This window comes from Trichomycterus rosablanca, chromosome 19, assembly GCF_030014385.1.
Source record: "Trichomycterus rosablanca isolate fTriRos1 chromosome 19, fTriRos1.hap1, whole genome shotgun sequence".
Lineage (NCBI taxonomy): Eukaryota > Metazoa > Chordata > Actinopteri > Siluriformes > Trichomycteridae > Trichomycterus > Trichomycterus rosablanca.
The window spans coordinates 26,780,454-26,800,769 of NC_086006.1; the positions used below are offsets into that span (position 1 = coordinate 26,780,454).

Below are 20,316 nucleotides of genomic sequence, written 5' to 3' on the forward strand. Positions count from 1 at the left end.
GATGGACTACAGTCAGTAATTGTAGAACTACAAAGTGCTTCTATATGGTAAGTGGAGCTGATAAAATGGACAGTGAGTGTAGAAACAAGGAGGTGGTTTTAATGTTATGGCTGATCAGTGTACGTACATACATCCTTACCAATATTAAATATACATTTGGGTTTTGATAAGACAATATTAATTCTATTCTTGTCATCCCATCATTAGTTCGGACCAGTCGTCATAGCCTTTGTGTCCCTGGAATCTTTGGTTTGTGGCTCGTCCCTCCTCAGACCACTGTCCTTGGGAACTCAGCATGGCTGCCTGTGACAACAATTGCTGTCTCAGAACCAACATCCCCCACGCTCACAAGCACTATTGTAATAAAACAGACAATAAAAAGCACTTTTTGAGAGTCTTAATGTTTCGGCTCATAAGTGTTTATGTACTTCACACCCAGACCAGATACAATTATTCATTTATTCAAAATCTTAAAACATCAGGTGATGCAACATCAAACATGCAGATAAACCATTAAAATGGTCATTTATCCATATAAAATCATGCAAAAGAAAATATTTTGGCTTGATTTTCTGTCTCAAACCTTTAAAATGACAACATGTTTTATAATACAGTAGCTTTCAAATGAAACCTAAATGTTGAACTCCTGACATAATGCAGCTTCATTCTTTGGGAATCTGTGGCCATTTAGTTCCAATTCATCCGAAAGGTGCTACAGGGTTGGGGTCAGGGCTTAACAGGGTAAACATTTCATACACCTGTTAGCAATTGACTGGAACTACTGAACTAACTGGAAGAGCACATCCAAATACTTTTGGCCATTTAGTTTAGTTTATTATGTCAGGTGGTATGACTAAATATAAAATAGAACTGGGTAGTATGGTGGTACAGCAGGTAGAGTGGGGCTACATAACAACATAGTACCTTGGTCATTGTCTGTGGAAAGATTGAGCAATGTTAATTATTAAAGGCTCTACATCTGAACATGATGAACATCTCTGCTCCTGCAGATCATTTGGAACTGATGGGGCATTTTCACCATGCCCATGATGCCATTCATATCGATAGGTGGTGTATTGGGAGGCCAGGAGAACTGCAGCCTCTGCATCAGGGAGGTGAAGAAGATGAAGAGCTCCGTCCTGGCAAGAGACTCGCCGAGACAAACCCTCGGACCTGCAGCACAGACACATCACATTATCTGCTTACACCTAGTGATCAGGAATGCACATATTAATACACTTATAATGCCCAGGTGAATAGAGAGGGTTCTGTTAGGTAGGGCATCCGGTGTAAACACTGTGCCAAATGTAATATGCAGATCAAAATCAATTTGCATACTGGATTGGTTAACGAATGCTAACTGGAAACTATGCTAGTGATTGCACACAGGCGGACTACACGGATTAGGCATAACATTATGACCACCTTTCTAATATTGTGTTGGCCCCCCTTTTGCTGCCGAAACAGCCCAACAACTGTGCTGCTCTGTGTATTCTGACACCTTTCTATCAGAACCAGCATGAACTTCTTCAGCAGTTTGAGCTACAGTAGCTCGTCTGTTGGATAATACGGACCACACGGGCCAGCCTTCCCTCCCCACGTGCATCACTGAGCCTTGTCGCCGGTTTACCACTGTTCCTTCCTTGGACCACTTTTGATAGATACTGACCACTGCAGACCGGGAACACCCCACATGCTCTGACCCAGTCGTCCAGCCATCACAATTTGGCCCTCGTCAAACTCGCTCAGATCCTCACGCTCACCCATTTTTAACATTTACATTTACATTTAACATTTACATTTTCAGCATTTAGCAGACGCTTTTATCCAAAGCGACTTACACAATGAGCTGAACACGATGAGCAATTGAGGGTTAAGGGTCTCGCTCAGGGACCCAACAGTGGCAACTTGGTGGTGGTGGGGCTTGAACCGGCAACCTTCTGTTTACTAGTCCAGTACCTTAACCACTGAGCTATCACTGGCCCTAACATCAACTGCCTAATATATCCCCCCCACTAACAGGTGCCGTGATGAAGAGATAATCAGTGTTATTCACTTCACCTGTCAGTGCTCATAATGTTATGTCTGATTGGTGTTTATCCTATGCAGGAAAAGCAACCTTCGAATGGGAATGTGCTGACAAATGAGGACAGTGTACTAAGAAGGTGAAGAGATTATTTTGAAGAGCAACTGAGAGAGAGAAAGTTGGATTAAGTAGAGATAGTGAGCCAGGGAGTGACTAGGATTAGGAGGAAGTGATGGCAGCTGTAAAGAGAATGAAGAGTAGAAAGGCAGACTGTTTAACAGATCTTGGAATGTGAGAGGATGCATAGCATAATGGCATAATGAGAGGAGTGGAATCATAATGGCCCTGATTTTAAGAATAATGGTGATATGTAAAGCTGCAGCAACTACAGAGGCATAAAGTTGATCAGCCAAAGCAGTAAGATCTGTGATGTGATGTTTGCTTTGAGATTGTGTATGGAGAAGTATAGTATAGGGCAGGCCAGAGCAAGTTGCTGTGTTTGTAGATCTAGAGAAAGCTTATGATAGGGTGCCGAGAGAGGACCTGTGGTATTGTAGAAGTATGTGAGGGTGGTGCAAGATATGTATGAGTGATGTGCAGTAGGAATGCTGGATGGGTTTAAAGTGAGACTGCATCAAGGGTCGGCTCTGAGTCTTTCTTGTTTGCAATTGTCATGGACAGGCTGACGAACGAGGTATGTCTTACCCAGAGAGAAAGGCAGGAAGAAGTCGTCTTTGCAGAACTGGCCGTTCTCATCCAGAAAGTTCTCGGGGTTGAACGTGTCCGGATGTTTCCAGTGATCTTTATCCGTCATTACGGCTGATAAATTAGCCAAGATCAGTGTTTCCTAGATTGAAAACAAATTTGTAAACAACATGAATTGCATCAAATCCTGGACCAACAGCAGAAAACTACTTTCTTCTGTAAGGCCAGGGTGTCCATTTGTATCCACAAATTGTTGCTTTAGGTTTTAAATCCAGCCTGTTCAGGTATAAGAAGACCCAAACTACCTGATGAAATGGGTGGAATCATGTATGCCTGTGCATTGTTGGTATGAAAACCTGCAACCATAAGATTGAAGAGGACGATGTGGTGGTTCATGGGGACATGAGACCACTGCAGAGTTCTCTTCACCTTAGGGATGGTGTACCCTCGTAGCTGTGTTGTCTGCATGGCTTCGTGAGCCACACCGGAGGGGAGAATGTCCCCGAAGCGCATGATCTCATGAACGGTGGCGTGTGTGTACGGGAGTTTTGCTCGGTCGTCCATTGTGGGAGCTCGATCGTAACCCAACACGCGAATGATTTCCTCATGGCAGCGCTCTAGAGTTCAGGAGAAGAAAAGCAGAGAGCAGAAAGATTGTGCCAAAATGTTGTTTTAATATAAACGTGACAATTAGTTTTTTTTTTTTTATTATTTTTCTCCGAATTTTCTCCCCAATTTTTCTCCCAATTTTTAGCGCTTCCAATCTGTCTTCCGCTGCTAACAGGCACACCAGACCTGCATCCAAGGAGAGCACGCCGCTGCCCCACGCCTTCTTTACACGTGTACAGCCCTCCTCTTCTCGTCCGTGCATTCTGCATGGGCGTCTCTTCTGCAAATCAGGGTCCTTACACAGCGCATGAAGACCCACCCACCCACATATAGTCCGGTCCCCCACCCTGCAGGCACTGCCAATTATGCCCGCCAGATGGCGCCCAGCCGACCGGTGGCAACACCGAGCCTCGAACCGGGAGGTTCAGAAACTCGGTGCTGGTGCGTCAGCGGAATATCCCGCTGCGCCACCTGGGCGCCTTAAACGTGACAATTTTAAACAAAGCTCAGCAGTCTTCAGAGCTGGACGTTAAATCCCAAACTGGTCCTGACTTTTCCAAATACTGGTAATTGCTGGGAGTTAAATATCTGGACAACGGAGATATTACATCGGGCTGGACTCCTTGTTTGTGTTTATTTCTCTACTGTTATTCATGCTACACACAAATTTCTTGGAACCCTGTTACGGCTGCAACAGCAACTACAGCTGTCTGCTCAAGTGGTGGAGAAACACTTTAGTCTAGTGGGTTCCTCTATGTGAGCTACATCTCTATAAGGAAATCTACCACTGGCTGGTGAAAGAAACCACCTATAGGTGGAGGGTGTGTGCGTGTGTGTTAGTCTGCGGTACGGCATGGCCAACATGGATGTCATGCATGAATCAGAAGTTGACGATACAAGACGATGGGTCACCTTAATCATGCATCATTAGCTGGAATCTGAGAGTCTTTTGGACGATGTACAGGGTTGTTTTGGACACGTTTTGCACCAGTACCTTGAACTTCTGGATGGTTCATCATAAAAATGAAGCCCCATCTGAGAGTGGTTGCTGTGGTCTCAGTTCCAGCGAGGAAGAGATCAGAGGACGTCATGACCAGGTTCTCCTCGTGAAACGTCGAGTCTTCGCTTGAGCTGTTCTGCTCAAAAGCAGAAGTCATGTTAGAACATTCAGCAAATAAATTCCATATTACCATGTTTTGACTCACAAACAACATTCCAATTCATCCCAAATGCATTTAGCATTGATGCTTATGTTTACCTTGTCTATCTCCACAAGGTAGGCATCAATGAAGTCGCGGAGATTTTCAGGATCCAGCGTCTTTCTGTGCTCCACCATGGCCTCACGGATGAAGTCTTTAAAAGCTTTGGCATTCTGATAGATCTTCTGATGTGGACCAGGAAGGTGGATTGAAAATGGGAACAACATGACGATCTGTGAAAGAACATAGGAGAATCACATGGAGCGCCTTTATTTATACACATGTACAGTACAGTACAGTACCAGCTTCTTTGTATGCTGGGGTCAGAGCGCAGGGTCAGCTGTTGTATGGCATCAAATGGGTTAAGGTTCCATCCACCTATGCTATCTACCCAATCAAGCTATCATTCCCTCTGTTTACCTACCAACCTAAAGTATTTGGACACCTTCTTAATTACTATTTGGTATTTAAGCCACATATGTTGATAACAGGTGTATAAAATGATCTATATGCTTTCAATGTTGTGAAATCTGATTCAGCATGACTGCACCACCATCTAGAGTTTGGTGTGTAGAAACTCCATTATAGAGCCAATCTATTAAGAGCCCAACAAACTCATGGTCAGGTGTCCTCATAGTTTTGCATTGTAGTGTGTAAATGTCTTAGCAGTGATGATTAAGAAACAAAAGTTCAGTGTTACCAATCCAACCCATGAGCCAACAAGCGCAACGTGTTGATTCAGGATTTTCAGCAGTTTAGCGAAGCGCTGGTCGTCGTACTCAAAGCGATCTCCAAACACGATGGAGCAGATGATATTGGACACGGCGTTCATGGTGAGGTGGATCGGATTAAAGGCCTTTCCTTTCAAAACAGTCAGAACTGAAATGTTAGCTACAAAATATTACATCTTTACTGGGTGCAGAAGATCTTTTTATTGACTGACCTTCTTGTTTGAGAATCTCTCTGATGAGACATTGCGCTTCCTCAGACACTCGTTCCTCCGCTGATTTCTTCCCCAGACCAAAGTTACGCAGCGTGTGGAGAGCAAAACGTCGCTGTTGCTTCCACGCATGACCGTATGTGACCATCACAATACCTACAAAGAAATGAGAAAGCAGAAATGGTCATAAAGGCTCTATGCTCTAAGTTTTCCATACTAAGAACTTGTAAAGACCCTTGGGATGAATTGGAACAGTGATAGAGAGCCAGGTCTTCTTCTCTAAATAAATGCCTGACCTCAAATGTTTTTTTTTTTTTTACTGAATGGACACCAAAATCTTGTGGAATCTTGTGGTTCTGACCCATATTAATGTCCATGGTTTGGTAATAAGATGTCTAACAACTCATGGTCAGAGAAGAACGAGAAGTCATGCAGTACTGACCGTATCCGTTGGTGATCCACTCCATTATGGGCATGTACGGCCTTCCAGAGAACACATTCCCATTCTGAACCAGAACTTCCTTTATCACATCTAGATTATTCAGCACTACCGTGGGTTTCTTTCCTATGTACAGGGTGGACAGATCACCATACTGCACCATCTGCAGAGGAAAAATCCAAACCAAAGACTCACAGTTCCAGTCCAAGGTCATGAAAGTTTGATCATTTCTGCAACTGTTGGAAATATCTACTGGGTCAAAAATATATTTGTTTTTTATTATTTTCTTTATGCATTTTCTCCCTTTTTCTTCTTTTTAGAGTGTCCAATTGCCCGATTGCGTCATGCTTCCTCTCCAACAACGCCGAGCCCTGTTCTGATTAAGGAGAACGAAGCTAACCCACGCCCACTCTGACACGTAGGCAGCAGACGTATGCATCTTATCACCTACACTTTGACGAGTGCAGTGCAGCTCAGCGTTGTGTACGGAGAGACACACCCTGAGAGCACTCTTTTCTCATCTCTGTGCAGGCACCATCAATCAGCCAGCGGAGGTCGTAATTGCACCAGTCATGAGAGAGAAAGAGACCCCATCCGGCTTAGTCCCGCCCTCATCTAGAAAACAGGCCAATCTTTGTTCATGTGGCCGCTCAGCCTTAGACGGCAGGCAGAGCTGAGATTCGATACGATGTATTTGAGATCCCAGCTCTGGTTCCAGCGTGTGTTTTTACCACTTCACCACCTGAGCGGCATATATGACACTTTTAATATGCTTTTTGCATTTTTTCTCTTTTCTCCCAATATAGTAATTTCCAATTCCCCATTTAAATTTTCTGGTGCTTGTACCACCCTTACAATGGCAGTGGAGGGCTAGCACCCAGCACCTCTGACACGTAAAGTCAATGGTATCAATGGTATCTTCACACATATGCAAGATTCATGCCATTGGGCACTGATGCACTTTTATACCATGACAGATGCTGGTTTTGCACCTTTTACTGATAACATTCTGAATGAAGCTTTTCGTATCTGCCATTGAGAGCTGAAACATGGAATCGTCTGACCATGGACTCGTCTTTTGGTCCATCTAAGATCTCAGCAGCATTTCTGCATAACATTGATGCACGGCTTTCTCTTTGTGTAATAGAGTTTCAGGTTGTGGTTTCCAGCTTTGCCCAACATGGACTGAGATTTCTCTGGATTCCTTGAACCTTTTCACAATATTATGTTTGGTAGATGGTGAAATATCTAAATGAGTTGGAATCTTGCATTGAATTTAGACTGTGTGATAATTCTCTCATATTGGTTGGTAGATAGTGGAGAGACACGACCCATCATTGCTTGCACAGACTGATCCTTTGGTGGGTTCTACTTTTATACCCAATCATGACTCCTTCACGTTACCGACTCACCAAAAATTTTTTTACTTTATTATTCTATTAACTTTTCACTCTAGTTCTGCCTCTGTCCCAACTTGGTGTTGCAGACATGAAATTCTACACGTTTCTACATGTTACAAATACAATAATCATTGAAAACTTGAGTTAAATCAAGTCTTAATAAGTAATAATAAAATAATAAAACCAAAAACTAACCGATCTGATGAGACCCACAGGATCTTTTAAGAACAGTAATGTAGTCCCAGCAAACGGCAGTGGTGTAGGTCCAGGAGGGAATTGTCTCCTTGAGGAACGCAACCTGAAGATCTCCAGTACAACCAGTGAGACCAGACCGACCAGCAAGGCCAGAGCCACAGAGGTCAGGTCTAAATATCTCAGTACAGACTGCATGTTGAGAGAGCAGGAGTGTTTAGACTCTGTACAGAGGAGCCACAGCTCAGATTTATACAGGAACAAAGCAGGAAGAGCAGGAAGTGGATCTGGATTGGACGGATTTTCTTTTCATGTCACGTGACAGAGTGTGTTTATGGGCTGAAGTTCATACCAGAGAGAATGATGAAAGGGGGTAACAAAGCATGCAGAGAAACAGATGGACTACAGTCAGTAATTGTAGAACTACAAAGTGCTTCTATATGGTAAGGGGAGCTGATAAAGTAGACAGTGAGTGTAGAAACAAGGAGGAGGTTTTAATGTTATGGCGGATCAGTATATGTATATAAAGAAAATAAAATATTTTTCATAAGTGCTGCTAAATTGCTTATAACTAGATTCACCAATATTCAGTACTGCAGTAAATCATGATATTTAACCCAAACTATAGAAACATCGACTCTCTGAAACACGATCACTGCACTGTTGTCAGACATACTGCAGATTCACCAGCGTTTTAGAGCAATTCATCTTGTAAACACTCCACTGTCCTACTGTGGTCACCAAGTGTTCTGCCATTTGGCTTGAGTACAAATACAACACAAAAACACACAATAAATACAGCAGTGCTTGATAAAAAGTGCACTATTGTTGTTATGAAATATGCATTGAAATGCACTTTTAGAAATGGTCTAAATGTGTTGGCTCATCAGTGTGTATGTACTTGACAACCAGACCAGATCAAATGTGGTATATCGTAATGTGCCAAAAATGATTTATTTATTAAAAATCTTTAAATGTCAGGGAGTGCAACGTCACACATGCAAATAAACCATTAAAAGGATTAATTTATTTATAGAAAAAATATGCAAAAAACATCATGGCAGCTTTAAAATGAAACCGAAAATTCTATTTTGATGTAATACAGCAGCACCTCCAACAAAACACTTTTATTTAGGTACAGGAAGTGAGGACCACAGTGATTTTTGTATGGGGCTCCTGAACATGGGCATATACAGTACATAAAGTTCCTCGGCCTTTGCAGCTATAACAGCCTATGCTCTTATGAAAAGCTTTCTGCAAGGTTTTGAAATGTGTATTTGGGAATTTTTGCCAATTTAGTTCCAATTCATTCCTAACTCATTTGTTGCCACAAAGTTGACAGCATGTCATTTATTTAATATAATTGCTTTCATACACCTGTTAGCAAGTAATGTGGCGGAAACACCTGAACTCAATCATTTGAAGAGGGTGTCCAAATACTTTTATGTGGTAATGTGGTAGTAGGGGCGGCATGGTGGCCCGGTGGGTAGCACTGTCGCCTAACAGCAAGAAGGTCCTGGGTTCGATCCCCAGACGGGGCGGTCCGGGTTCTTCTGTGTGGAGTTTGCATGTTGTCCCCGTGTCTGCGTGGGTTTCCTCCGGGAGCCCTGGTGTCCTCCCACAGTCCAAAAACATGCAGTCAGGTTAATTGGAGACACTGAATTGCGTATTTCTGTGTGCCTTGCGCCCATTGAAAAGCTGGGATCCAGCACACACCCCCTCTCCTCGCGACCCTAATTGGATAAGTGGTTAAGACAGTGAGTGAGTGAGTAATGTGGTGGTATAGCAGGTAGTGTGGGTGCTACATAACAAGATAGTTCCTTGGCCCAAGGGTTTGATCCTTGTTCATAGTCGCTGTCTGTGTGAAGACTGAGCGAGGTATTCACCAGATTGTGCTGGACCTGATCTGAGAACCAAGCTTTACATCTGAACATGATGGACATCTCTACTCCTGCAGATCATTTTGAACGGATGGGGTACTTTCACCATACCCACAATGCCATTCATATCAATAGGCGGTGTATTGGGGGGCCAGGAGAACTGTAGCCTCTGCAGCAGAGAGGTGAAGAAGATGAAGAGCTCCGTCCTGGCAAGAGTCTCGCCGAGACAAACCCTCGGACCTGCAGCACAGACATGTCACAGACATCACGCCATTAAGAACATCACGTTATCTGCTTAAACCCGAATGAAGAAAATAAGAGCTGGAAAGGATAGGACGTAGATATAGTGAGCCAGGGAGTGACTAGGATTAGCAAGGAGGAAGAGATGGCAGCTGTAAAGAGAATGAAGAGTGGAAAGGCAGTTGGCCCAGATGACAAACCTGTGGAGGCGTGGAAATGTTTAGGGGAGATGGCAGTAGAGTTTTTAACTAGAGGATGTCTGAGGAATGAAAGAGTAATGGTGCCGATTTTTAAGAAGCAAGGTGAACAGGACTGTTAGGCCAGACAGAGAGCTGGAAAGGATACGCAGCAGTTTAGAGAAATGAAGAGAGCAACTGGACGAAGAAAATGAGAGAGAAGGTTGGATGACGTAGACTAAAGGACAGGAGAGGGAGCTGCAACTGGAAGGGATGAAGATGCTGCGATTCTCCTTGGGAGGGCCAAGGATGGATGATATTAGAAACAAGTTTCTTAGAGATACAGAGCAGGCAGGGTTGATTCCTGTTCCATTAAAACACGTCTCACCCAGAGAGAAAGGCAGGAAAAAGTCGTCTTTGAAGAACTGGCCGTTCTCATCCAGAAAGTTCTCGGGGTTGAACGTTTCCGGATGTTTCCAGTGATCTTTATCCATCATTACGGCTGCTAAATTGGTCATGACCAGCGTTTCCTAGTTTGGAAATACATTTGTAAATATCAAAAATAATCCAGTTGAAGAATAAATGGCCTGAACTTCACCTCACAAGTAATCCACAGGTTTCTTCTATAAGGCCAGGGTGTCCATTCCTATCCACAAATGGCTGGTGTGGCTCTCAGGTGTACTTGTGTTGGTATGAAAACATACAGCTGTATCACCCTTTTGTGGATAAGATTGGGCAGCCCTGCCTTATAGGAAACCTGGGACCAGAACTAATGCCATGCCAGTTCTCTTCACCTTAGGGATGGTGTATCCTCGTAGCTGTGTTGTCTGCGTGGTTTCGTGAGTCACACCGGAGGGGAGAATGTTCCCGAAGCGCATGATCTCATGAACGGTGGCGAGTGTGTACGGGAGTTTTGCTCGGTCGTCCATGGTGGGGGCTCGATCGTAACCCAACACGCGAGTGATCTCCTCATGGCAGCGCTCTAGAGTCCAGGAGAAGAAAAGCAGAGAACGTTAGGACACTTTCATGAAAATGTCATTTCCAATTACTGATCATTGCTAGAAGTTAAACAAAGGAAAACAGATTCATGAGGTCGGGCTGGACTCCTGTTGTTTGCTCAAGACGCTTACACAAGTGGTGGAGAAACACTTTAGTCTAGTGGGTTCCTCCATGTGTGCTACATCTCTATAAGGAAATCTACCATTGGCTGGGGAGAAGAAGAGCCTGAAGGCTACACCTATAGGAGGGTGCGTGTGCTAGTCTGCAGTACAGCATGGCCAACTTGGATGTCATACAAGAGTCAGAAGTTCACAGTACAGTGGGAGGGGTCACTCAATTCAAAAGGAGACGTTTTGTTTTGGACACGTTTTGAGACGTTACCTTGAACTTCTGGATGGTTCATCATAAAAATGAAGCCCCATCTGAGCGTGGTTGCTGTGGTCTCAGTTCCAGCGAGGAAGAGATCAAGGGTCGACATGATCAAGTTCTCCTCGTGAAACGTCGAGTCCTCGTTTGAGCTGTTCTGCACAACACACAAGAAGGTCTGACTCACAAACTACATTCCAATTTAACCCAAACATGTTTAGCGGCGGTGCTTGTGTTTACCTTGTCTATCTCCACAAGGTAGGCATCGATGAAGTCGCGGAGATTTTCAGGATCCAGTGTCTTTCTGTGCTCCACCATGGCCTCACGGATGAAGTCTTTAAAAGCTTTGGTATTCTGATAGATCTTCTGATGTGGACCAGGAAGGTGGATCGTAAATGGGCATAAAACAACCATCTGAAAGAATATGTGAGAATCAGATCGTGTCTTTATTTATACACATGTGCAGTACAATGTGCAGTCCAATATACTTGTGTTTATAACAAAAAAAGAGCATTTAAGACATTAGAGAGGTTAGGGGTAAGGGGGGGTTTGGGAGGTCTGGCACAGATTAATTCTGTTTACATTATTTCTTATGGGAAAAATAGGTTTAACTAACGAACAATTTGACTTAAAAACAGCCCTTCAGAACCAATTACATTCGTAAGTCAAGGGTCCACTGTACGATGGATTTGGAATCCAACAAGCTCATGATCAGGTGTCCACATACTTTATACATCTTAGCAGTAATGTGCATTAAACAAATGTTCAATGTTACCAGTGCGATCCATGAGCTAAACAGCACCATGTGTTCGTTCAGGATTTTCAGCAGTTTAGCGAAGCGCCGGTCGTCGTACTCAAAACGATCTCCAAAGACGATGGAGCAGATGATATTGGACACGGCGTTCATGGTCAGGTAGATCGGATTGAAGGCCTTTCCTTTCAAAACAGAAATGAAATGTTAGCTATAAAATCTGGAAGATATTTAGTGAATTACATCTTTATTGGGTGCAGATGAAGATCTTCATGACTGACCTTCTTGTTTGAGCATCTCTTTGATGAGACATTGTGCTTCCTCGGACACTCGTTCCTCCACGGATTTCTTCCCCAGACCAAAGTTACGCAGCGTGTGGAGAGCAAAACGTCGCTGCTGCTTCCAGGCATGATTGTATGTAACCATCACAATACCTGCAAAGAAATGAAAATCTTGTGTAATCTTGTGGTTCTGACCCATATTAATGTCCGTGGTTTGGTAATAAGACGTCTAACAGGCTCATGCTCAGGTGTCCACGTAAACCAAACTGAATGAGAAGTTATGCGGTACTGACCGTACCCGCCGGAGATCCACTCCATTATGGGCATGGACGGCCTTCCGGAGAACGCAGTTCCATTCTGAACCAGAGCTTCCTTCATCACATCTAGAGTATTCAGAAATATTGTGGGTTTCCTTCCGAGGTACACGGTGCACAGATCACCATACTGCACCAGCTGCAGAGGAAATATCCAAACCAAGATCTGTTCTTTATCTGTGACTTAGTGAAACACACTTGTTAATTAAAAAAGAAAACCTTCATACATTCAATTTATCATCAAGATTCTGAAAGTTTTCAATCACTGAGTCAATGGTACCTTCACACATATGCAAGTCACTCATGTCATGGACACTGATGCACTTTTATACCATGATAGATGTTGGTTTTGCACCTTACAGTACAGTACAATAACAGTCTGATCGGACCTTTTGGTGTCTCCCATTGAGAACAAGCTGGAATGTGGACTCAGCTGACCTCAGCACACGTTTTCAGTCTTCTGGTCCATCTGAGATGAGCTCGGACTCAGGGAACTCAGCAGCATTTCTACACAGAATTGATGCACGGCTTTATCTTTGTGTAATAGAGTTTCAGGTTGCATTTCTTGATGCAGCAGCGGGGTGTGTTAAACATCATCAAATCATGAATCTGAGCTGAATCTGCATTAGTGTGGAATAAGCGTCAGATCCAGGGTTACAGCTCCACATGTATCTGTGTTTATCTGGATTCTCCTCCCTGTTTCACTTTTAAACTTGTGTTACAGCTCCAGCTTCTGAGAAATGGTGAGAATCAGAATCAGCTTCTCCCAGAGTCTAAAACGCTTCTGGTTGAAAATAAAGCTTAACGTGGTTTAATGTAGTAAAAGAAGGAGACAGGAGCACTAAACTTCTCTTCATTATTACTGCTCATAAGTTCCTCCACTAATCACATTCCTCACTCGCTGTTTTAGTGCAATAGCTCACGTTAAGCTTTGCTCACATTAAGCGTCGTTCGTACGGCCTGAGTCACTTTTACGGCGTCATATCAAACAGTTTGTGTCATCGGAGGTGCTTTAAAAAGGTCGGCAGACTGAGTCAAAGTTCAATCGGGTGAACTTTGAGCGTCGCGGCATGCAAACAGATCACGAGCCCAACACGTCAAGCTAAGTGGCACTGCCACACGCCATAGAAAACAACAGCACAGAAGTAATCCCGTGCTCACATGGCTATATTTACCCTGGTAACATGACGGTTTCTCATGCATTGCCACCTGATAGCTCAATTGTCACACAGATAAAACAGTGGTTCCCTACATGGACTGAGATTTCTCTGGATTCCTTAAACCTTTTTACAATATTATGTATGGTAGATGGTGAGAATTGCATTTAAACTGATTGATAATTCTCTCATAATGTTTGGTAGATAGTGGTGAGCCACGAACCATCATTGCTTGCACAGACTGATCCTTTGGTGGGTCTACTTTTATACCCAATCATGATTCCCTCACATGTTACCGCCTCACCAAAATAATGTAACTTTAATATTCTATTAACTTTTTACTCTTGTGACATCAAATTCTACACGTTTGTACACGTTATAAATATAATGATCAGTAAAAACCCTGGAATCTTTTCTTTCTACTTTTGTAGAAGTCTCAAGAGAAATAAAACCAGAAACTGACCGATCTGATGAGGTCCACAGGATATTTTAAGAACAGTAATGTAGTCCCAGCAAACGGCAGTGGTGTAGGTCCAGGAGGTAATTGTCTCTTTAATGATCTCAACCTGAAGATCTCCAGTACAACCAGTGAGACCAGAACGACCAACAAGGCCAGGGCTACAGAGGTCAGGTCTAAATATCTCAGTACAGACTGCATGTTGAGAGAGCAGGAGTGTTTAGACTCTGCACAGAGCCTCAGCTCAGGTTCATACAGGAACAGAGCAGGAAGAGCAGGAAGTGGATCTGGATTGGACGGATTTTCTTTACGTCACGTGACAGAGGGTGTTTATGGGCTGAAGTTCATGATCTGATAAAACCTGACGGGATAAAATAATGATATTTATAATAATTCCTGATAATGATACACTACACTGTAAATCAAACTCTGCTTGTGAATGAAGAGAACTTCACCTGTTTGTATTTTAAATGCACACTTTATGCACACCTGATCTTGAGCTTGCTGGACATCAGAACTTCCAAACCATGAGTGTGTCTGTGGACGTTTGAATCTATTTATTTATTACAAAGACCTTTACAAACTGATTGACAATCGCCACATGTATTTTAACACAAGGTGGTGAGTTACAGCCCATCGTTGCTTGCAGTGTATATGTACGTGACAAGACCAGAGAATAGGTGGTATGTTATTATATGTGAAGTATTTATGCACATTATAATACATTAAAATATCCTTTATTTATACAAATTATGAAAATGGTGGTGAAACTTCTGACTATACATGGAGATAAATAATTAAGAAGATTCATTTATTCATATAAAATTATGCAGAAAATGTTAGAAACTCTAACCTTTAAAATGATGGCATGAATTTAAATACAGCAACTTAAAATAAATCAGATCAAAACGTTTAGGAATTAGGAAAACCAAGACCTACATCTGGACATGATGGACATCTCTACTCCTGCAGATCATTTGGAACGGATGGGGTATTTTCACCATGCCCAAAATGCCGTCCAGATCAACAGGTGGTGTATTGGGGGGCCAGGAGAACTGTAGCCTCTGCAGCAGAGAGGTGAAGAAGATAAAGAGCTCCGTCCTGGCAAGAGACTCACCCAGACAAACCCTCGGACCTGCAGCACAGAAATGTCACATTACGATAAGATATGCGATGAGAATGTGCTGATAAACGAGGATAGTGTACTATGAAGATGGAAAGAGTATTTTGAAGAGAAATTGAATGAAGGAAATGAGAGTGAGAAAGTTGGATGAAGTAGAGATAGTGAGCCTGGGAGTGACTATGATTAGCAAGGAGAAAGAGATGGCAGCTATAAAGAGAATGAAGAGTAGAAAGGCAGTTGGCCTAGATGGCAAACCTGTGGAATAAAGTTTTTAACTAGATTGATTAACAAAGTCTTGGATTGTAGAGCTGCAGCACAGATGTGATGTTTGCTTTGAGAATGTTGATGGAGAAGTATAGGGCAGGCCAGAGCAAGTTGCATTGTGTGTTTGTAGATCTAGAGAAAGCTTATGAAAGGGTCCCGAGAGAGGACCTGTGGTATCGTAGAAGTATGTAAGGGTGGTGTATGAGGACAGTGTGACAGCAGTGAGATGTGCAGAAAGAGTGACAGATGGGTTTAAAGTGGAAATAGGACTGCATCAAGGGTCGGCCCTGAGTCTTTCTTGTTTGCCGTGGACTCACGGACGAGGTTAGTTTATCCCTGTTCCACAAAAAAACACACGTCTCACCTATAGAGAAAGGCAGGAAGAATTCGTCTTTGCAGAACTGTCCGTTCTCATCCAGAAAGTTCTCGGGGTTGAACGTGTCTGGATGTTTCCAGTGATCTTTATCCATCAATATGGCTGCTAAATTTGCCATGACCAGCGTTTCCTAGTTTGGAAGTAAATTTGTAAATAACAAAAATAATTCAGTTAAAGACGGTGATATCAAATCTCTCATCAGACCTCATGTAGTGAAATGCATTCGGACACCCTTCAGTTATTGAGTTTGTTTGTTTCAGCCCACGGCACGGTGGCTAAGTGGGTAGCACTGTGATCCCCAGGTGGGGCGGTCCGGGTCCTTCCTGTGTCGAGTTTGCATGTTCTCCTCGTGTCTGCGTGGGTTTCCTCCCACAGTCCAAAAACATGCAGCCAGGCTAATTGGAGACACTGAATTGTCCTATAGGTACCTAGCCACCAGGATGCATAAACCAGTGCACTGTAGTGCCGGTACCAAGCCCGGATAAATAAGGAGGGTCAGGAAGGGCATCCGGCGTAAAAACTGTGCCAAATCAATAATGAGGATCACAATCCGCCGGCGACCCCTAACGAGGGCAGCCGAGGAAATAGTTGTGGAGGAACTCTGTTAAAAATAGGATGTCCGACAAGCTCTTGGAAAGGTGTCCGAATACTTTTGGTACATTAGAATGAATGGAGTAATCCACAAGTTTCTTATCTTCCATTCTTATCTACAAATGGCAGGTGTGGCTCCAGGTTTTTGAACCAATAAAGTAAGAGCATCACCTGATAAACCTGGTCCATTGTGTAAAGATCAAGACTAACTGAAGAAGCAGGTGGAATTAAGGTGTACTTGTGTTGGTATGAAAACCTGCAGCCAAATCACCCAGCCCTGCCTTATAGAAAATCTGGGACCAGAGCTAATGTCATCTTAGCCAGTTATCTTCACCTTAGGGATGGTGTACCCTCGTAGCTGTGTTGTCTGCATGGTTTCGTGAGTCACACTGGTGGGGAGAATGTTCCCGAAGCGCAGGATCTCATGAACGGTGGCGTGTGTGTACGGGAGTTTTGCTCGGTCGTCCATGGTGGGGGTTCGATCGTAACCCAACACGCGAATGATCTCCTCATGGCAGCGCTCTAGGGTTCAGGAGAAGAAAAGCAGAGAACGTTAGTGTTTGTGTTTACTTCTCTACTGTCATTCATGCTACACACAAACCTCTAGGAACCCTGTTACGGCTGCAACAGCGACTCCTGCTGTCTGCTCAAGGCGCTTGCACAAGTGGTGGAGAAACACTTTGGTCTAGTGGGTTCCTCCATGTGTGCTACATCTCTATGAAGAAATCTACCACTGGCTGGTGACAGAAAGAGCCTGAATGCTGCACCTATAGGAGGGTGCGTGTGCTAGTCTGTGGTCATAAGTCAGAAGCTAGCAATACAGTGAGAGGGGTCACTATATTCAACCCATTGCATCTTCAAAAGGAGACACTGTGTATTAGTAGTTGTTTTGGACACGTTTTGAGACGGTACCTTGAACTTCTGGATGGGTCATCATAAAAATGAAGCCCCATCTGAGCGTGGTTGATGTGGTCTCAGTTCCAGCGAGGAAGAGATCAGAGGTGGACATGACCAGGTTCTCCTCGTGAAACGTCGAGTCTTCGTTCAAGCTGTTCTGCTCAAGGGCAGAAGTCATGTTAGAATAAAATTCAACACACTGAAGGTCTGACACACAAACGACATTCCAATTCATCCCACATGTGTTTACCTTGTCCATCTCCACAAGGTAGGCATCGATGAAGTCGCGGAGATTTTCAGGATCCAGCATCTTTCTGTGCTCCACCATGGCCTCACGGATGAAGTCTTTAAAAGCTTTGACATTCTGATAGATCTTCTGATGTGGACCAGGAAGGCGGATCATAAATGGGAACAAGACGACGATCTGTGAAAGAACATGGGAGAATCAGATGGAGAGCAGCAAATTGGTTAAGGGCCTTCTCAAGGGTCCAACAGTGGCTGCATGGCAGATCCGGGATTCAAATCCACAACCTTCTAGTTGGTAACACACAGCTCTACCCATAAGGCTGAAACTGTCGTGTGATAAAGCGTTCAGCACTACATACAGCTTCTTGTGTAGCATCCTCAAGACTCATAGCAATGTAAAGCCTGCTTGAATGTGAACAGTATTAACTGTGTTTTGGTTACATCCACCCACCCACCCACTGTTTACCAATCCAATTGTTCAGTTACCTCTATCTACCTGTCCATCCACCTACTCTATCTACCCAACCAATCTATTAACCAGTCCATTTACCTAACAACCTACTTATTTGTCCATCATTCTGAAAGTATTTGGACACCTTTTTAATTATTGAAGTTTGAGGATAAAATGTCACTTGCTGCCTAATATATCCCCCCCCCACTAACAGGTGCCGTGATGAAGAGATAATTAGTGTTATTCACTTCACCTGTTAGTGGTCATAATGTTATGGCTGATCGGTGTATATCTTAGCAGTAATAATAAAACAAGTTTAATGTTACCAGTGTAACCCATGAGCTAAACAGCACGATGTGTTCGTTCAGGATTTTCAGCAGTTTAGCAAAGCGCTGATTGTCGTACTCAAAACGATCTCCAAACACGATGGAGCAGATGATATTGGACACGGCGTTCATGGTCAGGTGGATCGGATCGAAGGCCTTTCCTTTCAAAACAGCCAGAAATGAAAAGTTAGCTACAAAATATTTAAGTATTTTGGGAATTACATCTTTATTGGGTGCAGATGAAGATCTTCATGACTGACCTTCTTGTTTGAGAATCTCTTTGATGAGACATTGTGCTTCCTCAGACACTCGTTCCTCCACGGATTTCTTCCCCAGACCAAAGTTACGCAGCGTGTGGAGAGCAAAACGTCGCTGCTGCTTCCACGCGTGATTGTACGTGACCATCACAATACCTGCAAAGAAATGAGAAAGCAAAAAGTGTCATGAAGGCACCATGCTAAAGTTTTCTATCCCACGTGTGTCAGGGAGTCACTGCTGGGTTCTTGAGCTTGTTATTGTTCCTTGGTGTCTTATTTCACATGTACAATACATTGAGGAATGGAACAACCCTCCAAATGATTGAGTTTAAGCCACACCCATTGCTAGCAAATGTATGAAAATATATATAAAATAGCCTCCAGTTTTCTGGTAACACGATCTGACAAGCTCATTGTGCAGGAACTTTAGTGGCCCACACAGAGCTCTGAAGAAGACACAGATGTCTTCTTCTCCACCATAAAGGCCTTACCTGATTATTTTTGACTGAATGGACTCCAAAATCTTGTGGAATCTTGTGGTTCTGACTCGTATTAATGTCCATGGTTTGGTAATAAGACGTCTAACAGGCTCATGCTCAGGTGTCCACATTATCCAAACTGATACTGACCGTTTCCGCCGGAGATCCACTCCATTATGGGCATGGACGGCCTTCCAGCAAACACAATCCCATTATGAACCAGAGCTTCCTTCATCACGTCTAGACTATTCAGAAATATCGTGGGTCTCCTTCCTATGTACACGGTGCACAGATCACCATACTGCACCATCTGCAGAGGAAACATCCAAACCGAAGACCCAGTTTTCAGTCACTGAGTCGATGGCACCTTCACACATATGCAAGTCACCCATCAATTCCATGCAGACGTTAATTTATTCACGTTTCTACACGTTACAATTACAATGATCAGTAAAAACCCTGAAATCTTTTCTTTTGTGAGTTTAATCAAGTCTTAAGAGAAATAAAACCAGAAACTGACCGATTTGATGAGGCGCACAGGATTTTTAAAGAAATATAATGTAGTTCCGACAAACGGCAGTGGTGTAGGTCCGGGAGGTAATCGTCTCTTTAAGGATCTTAACCTGAAGATCTCCAGTACAACCAGTGAGACCAGACCGACCAACAAGGCCAGAGCTACAGACGTCAGGTCTAAATATCTCAGTACAGACTGCATGTTGAGAGAGCAGGAGTGTTTAGACTCTGTACAGAGCCACAGCTCAGATTTATACAGGAACTGAGCAGGAAGGGCAGGAGGGGGGATCTGGATTGGGCAGATTTTCTTTTCATGTCATGTGACTGAGGGTGTTTATGGGCTGAAGTTCATACCAGAGAGAATGATCTGATAAATCCTGAGGGGGTTGTTAAGATACACTACCAGAAATGGCAGAAGTATGTAAGTTCTGTACTTAAATAAAGACACTAATACTACTACTACTACTAATCTAATAAAAAATATTCAAGTGAAAGTTGAAGTATGGTTTATATATTTTACTCAAGTAAAAGTATAAAAGTACAGCGCCCCGTGGGCAGCGTCCTGTGACCATTCATGAAGGTCTAGAAGATGACCGACTCAAACAGCAGCAATAGATGAGCGATCGTCTCTGACTTTACATCTACAAGGTGGACCAACTAGG

The 20,316-nt window shown here is 43.3% G+C and overlaps 3 protein-coding genes across 9 annotated transcripts; all 3 read right to left on the reverse strand.

The window, feature by feature from the left end:
* Positions 1-445: 445 nt before the first annotated feature.
* LOC134333757 (cytochrome P450 2J2-like) lies at positions 446-7,720 on the reverse strand. Of its 2 annotated transcripts, none has more exons than XM_063015905.1 (9): positions 7,514-7,720; positions 5,922-6,044; positions 5,483-5,635; positions 5,240-5,400; positions 4,599-4,772; positions 4,335-4,476; positions 3,161-3,348; positions 2,732-2,873; positions 446-1,173 (listed from the first exon to the last, which is right to left on the reverse strand). In XM_063015905.1, the coding sequence occupies exons 2-9, from the start codon at positions 5,953-5,955 to the stop codon at positions 974-976; spliced, it is 1,194 nt and encodes a 397-aa protein (XP_062871975.1). In that variant the 5' UTR covers positions 5,956-6,044; positions 7,514-7,720; the 3' UTR covers positions 446-973. The 2 variants fall into 2 exon arrangements, with proteins under 2 accessions (XP_062871975.1, XP_062871974.1); XM_063015904.1 differs by having other exon boundaries at positions 5,922-6,081.
* Positions 7,721-8,517: 797 nt separating this feature from the next.
* Positions 8,518-14,332, reverse strand: LOC134333756 (cytochrome P450 2J2-like). Of its 4 annotated transcripts, XM_063015902.1 has the most exons (10): positions 14,138-14,201; positions 12,798-13,024; positions 12,497-12,656; positions 12,204-12,356; positions 11,947-12,107; positions 11,412-11,585; positions 11,187-11,328; positions 10,601-10,788; positions 10,195-10,336; positions 8,518-9,630 (listed from the first exon to the last, which is right to left on the reverse strand). In XM_063015902.1, the coding sequence occupies exons 3-10, from the start codon at positions 12,579-12,581 to the stop codon at positions 9,431-9,433; spliced, it is 1,245 nt and encodes a 414-aa protein (XP_062871972.1). In that variant the 5' UTR covers positions 12,582-12,656; positions 12,798-13,024; positions 14,138-14,201; the 3' UTR covers positions 8,518-9,430. The 4 variants fall into 4 exon arrangements, with proteins under 4 accessions (XP_062871972.1, XP_062871970.1, XP_062871971.1 ...); XM_063015900.1 differs by lacking the exon at positions 12,798-13,024 and having other exon boundaries at positions 14,138-14,332; XM_063015901.1 differs by lacking the exon at positions 14,138-14,201 and having other exon boundaries at positions 12,798-13,289.
* Positions 14,333-14,411: 79 nt separating this feature from the next.
* On the reverse strand, positions 14,412-19,858 carry LOC134333755 (cytochrome P450 2J2-like). 3 transcript variants are annotated; one of them, XM_063015897.1, is made up of 11 exons: positions 19,662-19,858; positions 19,292-19,451; positions 18,666-18,818; positions 18,406-18,566; positions 17,633-17,806; positions 17,398-17,539; positions 16,820-17,007; positions 15,883-16,024; positions 15,071-15,266; positions 14,587-14,668; positions 14,412-14,492 (listed from the first exon to the last, which is right to left on the reverse strand). In XM_063015897.1, the coding sequence occupies exons 1-10, from the start codon at positions 19,854-19,856 to the stop codon at positions 14,611-14,613; spliced, it is 1,569 nt and encodes a 522-aa protein (XP_062871967.1). In that variant the 5' UTR covers positions 19,857-19,858; the 3' UTR covers positions 14,412-14,492; positions 14,587-14,610. The 3 variants fall into 3 exon arrangements, with proteins under 3 accessions (XP_062871967.1, XP_062871969.1, XP_062871968.1); XM_063015899.1 differs by lacking the exons at positions 14,412-14,492; positions 19,662-19,858 and having other exon boundaries at positions 14,588-14,668; positions 19,154-19,371; XM_063015898.1 differs by lacking the exons at positions 14,412-14,492; positions 14,587-14,668 and having other exon boundaries at positions 14,853-15,266.
* Between the last annotated feature and the right edge of the window lie 458 nt (positions 19,859-20,316).

What these genes read in the sequence shown, in the direction of transcription:
- LOC134333757 (XM_063015904.1), bottom strand. Translation starts at nt 7,708, where the DNA reads ATGCAGTCTGTACTGAGATATTTAGACCTGACCTCTGTGGCTCTGGCC. An exon ending in AGAGATTCTCAAACAAGAAG is followed by an intron (nt 5,401 to 5,482) that starts GTCAGTCAATAA and finishes CTGTTTTGAAAG; the next exon opens with GAAAGGCCTTTAATCCGATC. An exon ending in GAACCATCCAGAAGTTCAAG is followed by an intron (nt 3,349 to 4,334) that starts GTACTGGTGCAA and finishes CCTGAACTCTAG; the next exon opens with AGCGCTGCCATGAGGAAATC.
- LOC134333756 (XM_063015900.1), bottom strand. Translation starts at nt 14,332, where the DNA reads ATGCAGTCTGTACTGAGATATTTAGACCTGACCTCTGTAGCCCTGGCC. An exon ending in ACCTTGTGGAGATAGACAAG is followed by an intron (nt 11,329 to 11,411) that starts GTAAACACAAGC and finishes TGTGTTGTGCAG; the next exon opens with AACAGCTCAAACGAGGACTC. An exon ending in GAGGATACACCATCCCTAAG is followed by an intron (nt 10,337 to 10,600) that starts GTGAAGAGAACT and finishes TTTCCAAACTAG; the next exon opens with GAAACGCTGGTCATGACCAA.
- LOC134333755 (XM_063015897.1), bottom strand. Translation starts at nt 19,856, where the DNA reads ATGCAGTCTGTACTGAGATATTTAGACCTGACGTCTGTAGCTCTGGCC. An exon ending in AGAGATTCTCAAACAAGAAG is followed by an intron (nt 18,567 to 18,665) that starts GTCAGTCATGAA and finishes CTGTTTTGAAAG; the next exon opens with GAAAGGCCTTCGATCCGATC. An exon ending in CTTCCTGCCTTTCTCTATAG is followed by an intron (nt 15,267 to 15,882) that starts GTGAGACGTGTG and finishes TCTGTGCTGCAG; the next exon opens with GTCCGAGGGTTTGTCTGGGT.